Here is a 7,547-nt window from a genome sequence, read left to right as displayed (position 1 = left end):
TGAGCCAGGATCAGTCTGATCTAGGTAGATCCCACCCTGCAACCCACAGGACCCACTGGACGTCCCCAGATGTCCTGTTTCCATGTCCCACTGATTCAGAGGAGTTTCAGCAGAATAAAGGGACCAACACTGTATTAGGCAGGTGGTCATAACGTTATGCCTGATTGGTGGATGTGTGCTGCAAACTGAAAGACACACACAAAAATGGCTCCATTGTGGTGGTAAGAAACATCCTTTAATGGTTAAAATTCAAAGTAGCTTTGGTAATATCAAGAGCATTTGGAAGTTTTGCTGTAAACATGGTAGACAGTGGAGGCTGTAGCTTTACAGGGCAGTCGTCATTAGAGGCCGAGTCTTCTAACTGAACCCAAAGATGAGCAAAGAGAAGTAAAGAAAAAACACAGCAGACTAGCTAGTCTAAGCTCTGAATTAGATGCTTGAATCCACCACGGCGTGTTTGGGAAGGGTGAGAGGGTCTCACGGGAGATGTCAAGCGGAGGACGGACGCTTTCATACAGCGTTAAAAAGTCCTCTTATTTCTGATGTCACGACACTGTTGACACTGCAACACGAGCTGCGTGTTTGAAATAACTGGCATTGTGAGCCGAGGGCCTCTGCAGCCGGTGTGGGTGACTCGGGTCACATACAGCATTTGCAGCTGCATGCAGAAGGCATCTCGTCTGATTCCACCGGAGTACCAACACGGACTGTAAAGGCAGACTCGGCCGGCTGGAATCTACACGTTTGCATGCTGCTGACGTCTTCGATCCATGAACATGCAGCTGTTGTCAGGACAGATTAATCACCACAAACGGTTCAGAGTTTTAATGTTTGATTCCTATTTACTGGCAGGTTTTTTTCCCCCATTTTTTTTTCACAGCTCAAAAAGGTGCTTTTCAGCATCAACAACATCCTCGAAAACGACTCGTACATGCATCGAGTGTTAGCGTGAATCCAGTCCCTTACACAGTATTAGTGAGAGTAGTTTTATTTAGTCAGTGAGTGCTTTTTTAAGGCTAGATTGTCACAAACATCTGTTATGCACAACATATAAACAGTGTTTTATACAGTAGAAGAGAAAAAACAACAACATGTAGACGTCAGTGGGCAGCGACTGCAGCATGTCAAACTTCAAGTATATGAAACAGACATTTGTATCATCACTGCAAACCTCTCTGTCCTTCTTCTTCACTTGTAGAGTTAATACTAAATATCTTTTTCCTATCATCTGGTGTTTTCTGATATGGCTTCAGCTCGGTGGTTTGTAGTATTGTTAGATGTATACTTTGGCTATAATGCCCAACAGTGTTATTTTCTGGATGATATTTGACTTAAAAAAGGCAATTTGGCTTCTTGAGACTTTCAGAATGATGGGAAATAAAGGCAGAGTGAAAAATAAAGCTTATTTTAAGGTATTTCTCTTTCCAAACTGGCAGAATAATACTGACATTCCAAATGACTTTCGATTTCCTCCATGCACCACCTCAACTTTTACAGTAGCTGATGAAGAGAAAAACAATACTAATAAATCAGACACTGCAAAGTGAAATAGGCCGTGTTCCCTAAAGAAGCAGTGAGCACCGGAAGCTCAACTGTACCTCTGTCTGATTCTCACTTTTTTGAATTAATGGCAAGCGCTTTGACTCTAAACAAGAACAATAAGTGTCGTAAATGATCGCTATCAGTAATAGGAATGATAAATACATAGCACCATCTTTTTTGTTGAAAATAAGAAATAGAAAAATACCGAAAACAAAAACACTTAAACTTGCAAATTCACAAATAGAAAAAAAAGGACCAAATCTCTGTTTTTATGGCAACGCTACATCCATGGATGTTACCACTCTCTTTGTAAAGCAAGCCCATTCAAAAAAAATTACTGAACCCTTCTATTTCTATACATGCACTTTGGTTAATATACTTCAAGAAACTTTTTTTGCTATTTTTTTTCAACTAATTCTTTGGCAAAACAAAAGGCCAAAAACACAACAAAATAGTGTATAATTATTTCATCATTACAAACAAAAACTGAGGCACTTAATCAGCTAAAACAAAGCTCATAGTATCCGTTGGCAGAGCAACACAAAAACTATGTACATATATGTAAAAAGTGTTATAAATAGGTTTTAAACCATAGATACTATATACATCTTTTAACTGAGACAGTATTGGTGTGTTTTTATGTTGGCTTGCATGTTGATTTTTTGGTATTACTCCCCCTCGCTGTGATGTTTGGGCCTCCGTCGGTTACTGGGACTCGGGCGTCACTGCTTCAGAGGGGGGCTGATAACACTTGCAGTTGGGCAGAGGGTTACTGGGAACACTGGGATGGAGTGGCGGCTTATTCTCGCTTCCTCAAGATGACGTAGATGAGTCCACTGATCAGCGCCAAGGGGAAGGCCACCCACGCCAGGATGTAGGAGTAGCCGAAGGTGTACGTCTCCAACACCCAGTACTGACTCGTCACCGTGTAGATGATGGCGCCGCTCATCACGAACAAACCTGCGAAGAAGAAAAGTAAAAAGAGCGTCATCGTGTGCAATCATCAGATCCTGTTTCCCTGCAGCGTTGTGCCCTCGTGTCCTGAGCTGAACTCTGTGTGGCAGCGTTGGCGACCAGAAGGCATCCCTCCACATCACATCAAGCTTCATGCTTACTGAAGCCCAGTCTCAGCCTGCCCACCTCCCTGGTCTGATACGGCATGATCTGTCTATCAGGCCTCCTGCACCGCCAGCCTTCCTGACATTTTAACTTGCACGGCTGGCAGCGTTCCCGGTGTCATTCCTGTTTGGCTGAGTGGGCACCTGGGTGCCAGGGCAAAGCGCTGGCACAGTACATAGAGAGAGAAAACCTGGGATTTTGCAAAGGGCTGCCAAGAGAGAACACAATGGACTAGCAGTGGAGCTGCTCTCTGGCCAAAGGGCATGAAGCACAATAGACAAGTGGAGCATAAAAACCATTAGGAACTGGCTCGGATCCTCCTAATTCAATTCTCTGCCATGGAAGATGTGGTGTGAGCATCCACCAGCGGTTTGCCTGTCTAAGTGGATTTTCAGACTACTTAAGGGTTGCTGTATTATTGATACAGTTCACAGATGAAGTGATCAACTAAAAGTACAGTTTAAAGCCTGAAAGTTGGCCTTTTTCTAATTTATGCTTCTATCGATTGAACACATTTCTGCTACATATTCACTCCATTTTATAAACTCAGAAAAATAGTCGTATCAGATCCAAAACAAACTCCCTTTTTGTAATGCTGGCAAAAAATAAAGCCTTGATCTGTCTGATGTCTACGTGAGTTCAGTCCTGCTGTTTGTGTAAAAGCGTTGAGGAGGGGTGGAACGCACTGGCAAGGATCTGGAAGGTTCCGGTGAGGAAGAAGCGTCCGCCCTTCTGCAAAGTGAAGAGCTGGCAGAAGAAGAGGAAGAGGGACAGGCAGCTGAAGATGATGGATAGGATCATGAGGGCCTGGACCGCCTGAATCCACTCTGCAGGAGAGAAAGGAGAGCGCAGTCATTAATAACTCACCCATAGTTAGTATTTATGTATGTACACAGGACGATGGGAGGAAACAAATGAAGCATAAGTGTGCTATGGCTGGCTGAGTTTTAGCATCCTCACAAATAGAACCATAATGAGATACGCCCGGCCGTGTTTACTTCTGGGAATGCGTAATGGATCCATAACAATGAAACCTGGGTATCCTGTTACCTAAAAGCTCCCCTCACAGCAGGACCTAAATGTTCCCCATCGATCCCGACCGCTAGTTTTCCAAGGCCAAGCCAGGAGACGCCATTAACCCATTAGACACCTGTATCGACTGGGAATACCATTGACCGGATCTGTGCCGTCTATCTTAGGTCCTGTTTTTATCTTCCATTCAGCCATCGTGCCGGGAATCCTCAGACTTCCAAGCAGGTTCTTAAGGGTTAGCTGTGCTCCCTTCCCCCGCCTCACTGTATCGCTTCCACTTTTTCTGTTGTGTGTTTACTATTTCTATCACAACTGCTGCCAAGGTGCTTGATCGCAAAGGACCACCCAGGTCTGTTTGTGTATTATCTGTTGCATAACTTCCTCCTGTCCTGTTCTAACGTCAGCAAATATTGCAGAAAAGTTTAGAAAACACTGACTTTTATTGTGGTTCACACTGATTTGCTCAACTTTGGCATTCAAATCTCGCTCGTTTCCGTCACAAAGCCACAATGCATACATGATTACTACTCAAGCAAACAGGATGCTGAAGTCATAAGACAGCTTACTCTGTGAGATGTTTTTACTTAGATTAACCTCATTCTAACACCGGGACGCAACTTACTGCCGTATATTTATGACTTTTCAAGAAGAATCTTGCAGTTTTCCTGGAGAATGTGCACAATGACTGCACAGTTTGGTGTCAGGTTTCCTCTGACAGCAGCGCTCTGCCGGCCTCAGGGATGAGATATGAGAGGAAACATGACACGCTGCAAATCATCCACAAAACGCACCATTCCACTGTAATGATCCTGTTTTCGCAGGACATATATATGTGTTTATATATAACTCTGAGATAAGGCTGAGAGAAACAATACATCACTGCTTTCTGATAAACACAAACCTCCTTCCTTCCTATCTGAAGTGGGAAACAGTGACATCGGGCATTTCCTGGCTTGAGGCGCTGGTTTCAGGACTGGTTTATTATTGCGGTTGTGCATCTTCAGCTGAAGAATTTCTCCTTTTTGCTGTGTTTTGTGATTTCTATCCACACTCCACAGTGCTGAGGAGTTGTATTTACCTCACTGTGTTTATGTATCACACATTCTGCCCTCCACGGCTAATTATAGAAACTCTATGAAGTAATTTTCCTGGCTGTGAGGACGCGATGTTTAACTCACTCAGCGTGTAATAAGCGAGGCGTGATTATTTCGCACTTGGGGCGTCATCAATATTTTCGTAACCAAGGGCAACAACAAGGAGGACCTCCAAAAGTTTGAGAGATTCCTCCTTAAAAATAGCTGCAATTACAATCATTCTGACTCACTTCAGAGTGATTGCTCAGCAGAGGAAGAAAGCTGTTTTGAATGCAGGAAAGTGGAGCCGCTATCTTCCATCTCCCAAAGCTAAAAGCACAAACCGACCCGGGAACCAGCACACGCTCCTTCTTGAATAAACACTCTGCGTCAGTGCGCTAATGAAAGCAAGTCAAACAAACCGGCTGCACCATCCAACTACCTGGCAGAGCGCGCTGCTGACAAAACACACATCTACTGGCCGAGCATTCTAGACAAATGACCTCATCTGCTGCTGCACCACGGTGACGGCACATTTAGCAGCAAAACATACAGTGATCTCACAGGAGCTCGTTGCTGTATTACTCCTTTTTCAGCTGCATTACATTCCAAAAACATCTTTACTGTCCTGCATCTTTCTCATACATCTCCTAACGCTGCAGCTGCCACCTTAAAAGTGCCCCAGTGATCCCTGCAAACCAACACTGGACACTCTGATCTGACACTGGGGGGTGACCCGCCATCAGCATGCCATGTTCTGCACAAGGTGGTCCAAGGCCTCCCTGCTTTCAGACACATCTAAAACTTTAAATACTCTCTGCGGCCCCACCCCAACCGACCCCCGGCTCCCGTCGCTCATGTCACCATGGAGTCCCAACACGAGGCCCTGAATATGGACATCACACCACGACTATTTATACAGTGGCAGCCTATCAGCTAGCGCTCCGGAGAGGCACTGCCACATTCTCTGCCCTAGATGGCACCAGAGTCCCAGAGGAGCCGCGACACACCCACAGATCACATCAACAGAGGTGAAAAGTTGGCTTTCATCGAGACGTTTTTGCAAAGTTTTACAGCAGAGAGATGATAAAAACACACAGAATGAGCAACTGTGGTGCAAACGTAGAGGAAATACAGTCATATGTGCCTTAAAGAAGAAGAAAAGTGAAATATTAAGCAGGTGTCTGACCTCCAGTTGATGCTGGGTTACAGTGGTATCCTCCATTGACAATAGAACAGTTTGTCCACAGGTCTGAGGTGCCAGTTTCACTCGTTGACCAAACCTGGTGGCAACAACAGGGTCAGTAACATGGAAAGAGCAGCAACAGGAACAAAAAATAGTCAAAAAACACTATTTTATATCCCTTAATGTCTGTAGAAGCTTCACCAGAGGGTCAGTTTGCATTTAATCTTCTATACTAAACTGTTTCTTCAGGATATTAAATGTACATGCACATTTTTCTGCAAACTCACGAGCTGAACAAATAATTCTACTCACGCTGATAATCGTGGACACAAACAGGAGAACCAGAGCAGCCAAGTGCAGGAGGATGATTCCCAGTAGAAGGAGCAGCATCTTTACAGTCGATCTGGAAGGCAGTGAGGAGAATGGACATCTGTCAGTGTGTGTGTGTGTGTGTGTGTGTGTGTGTGTGTGTGTGTGTGTGTCAGACTGGTGAGATATGGGTGTGTCGCTGCAGCCGCTCCACACTGACAGCCAGCAGAGAAACTTTATCTGAACCTCTTTTCCCCCCACGGTGCGTCTTTAACTTCAGTTTTAACACAAAGTGAGTCATTTCTAATGTTGTGGGCAAATTAGTCTCAGATGACTTGATTCAACTTTGATGCTGATGTTAGGGATTGCAATTTTGCTTGTTTTTTTTTTTTAGCTCAAACAAAAACAAATCTGTCTGGAAATCCTTTCAAAATGCCTATTTTGTGGCATTTTTGAGTGAAAACAGGTATTCTGTCACTTTAAAGTGCTTTAAATTCAGTGTGTCATTAACAAAATGGGAATAATTTCAGTAATCTTTAGAGAATAGGAAAAGCGGTTCAAAGAAAGTGGAAGAGTATGATTCCATACATGTAATATACAAAGTTAAGCGTAAAATCAGGCGGGTTTTTTTTGCCGTGACAGCTCAGTCCTTGTGTCATTGCGTTTCCGCGTTTAATCCGCCAGCTCTGACTCTGAGTGATTAAAAGTTTGAAAGAGAGCAAAGTCCACTTACTTGGAGCGCGCAGCTTGTATTCCCACAATAAAAAAGAAGAAGTTTGGCTCGCAGCAAGCAAAAAGCAACGTTTCTTTCCCCCCTAAAAGAGTCCAACAGCGGTAGCTCCTCCGTCCCAAGTCGCTCTCAGACTAGATTGATGCCAGGCTGACGTTCTGTTATAAAGTGTCTCATTATGGGAGAACAACGCCCTGCGTGCGTCGCTGCGTCATGGAGTGACCCTCTGGTTCACAGCCAGGCTTCCCAATATAGACGCACTGTGCGTAATAGCGCACGGGTTGCCTTAGTTACTGACTTGGTGTCTGTGTGGCGAGTCGGTCATCATTGTTTTGGTGTCCTGGTAACTACGAGCTGTTATCTGCTGTCGAGGTTTATTTATTGTCTCTGACACTTTTTACAGCTTATATTGCAGTTATGAAAAATGCAGTTTTTGTGTTCCAGTTTGTTTATATTTACAGAAAAGATATAAACAGACATGTATAATGAGATTTTTGATAGCTGTACAGTATATATCATTAAATAAAAAGCGTAACAAGATAAAGACGAATGGATT

General features: G+C 43.9%; 1 protein-coding gene across 1 annotated transcript; it reads right to left on the bottom strand.

Moving 5' to 3' along the window:
- Window positions 1–213: 213 nt before the first annotated feature.
- pmp22b (peripheral myelin protein 22b) lies at window positions 214–7,154 on the bottom strand. Its single transcript, XM_023289485.3, has 5 exons — window positions 6,995–7,154; window positions 6,265–6,355; window positions 5,956–6,049; window positions 3,348–3,488; window positions 214–2,502 (listed from the first exon to the last, which is right to left on the bottom strand). Exons 2-5 carry the CDS (start codon window positions 6,340–6,342, stop codon window positions 2,342–2,344), a joined length of 474 nt encoding a protein of 157 aa, XP_023145253.1. The 5' UTR covers window positions 6,343–6,355; window positions 6,995–7,154; the 3' UTR covers window positions 214–2,341.
- Between the last annotated feature and the right edge of the window lie 393 nt (window positions 7,155–7,547).

This window comes from Amphiprion ocellaris, chromosome 18 (assembly GCF_022539595.1).
Source record: "Amphiprion ocellaris isolate individual 3 ecotype Okinawa chromosome 18, ASM2253959v1, whole genome shotgun sequence".
NCBI lineage: Eukaryota > Metazoa > Chordata > Actinopteri > Pomacentridae > Amphiprion > Amphiprion ocellaris.
Note: the sequence above shows the minus strand (reverse complement) of the source record. Positions and strands in the feature narration are given on the sequence as shown.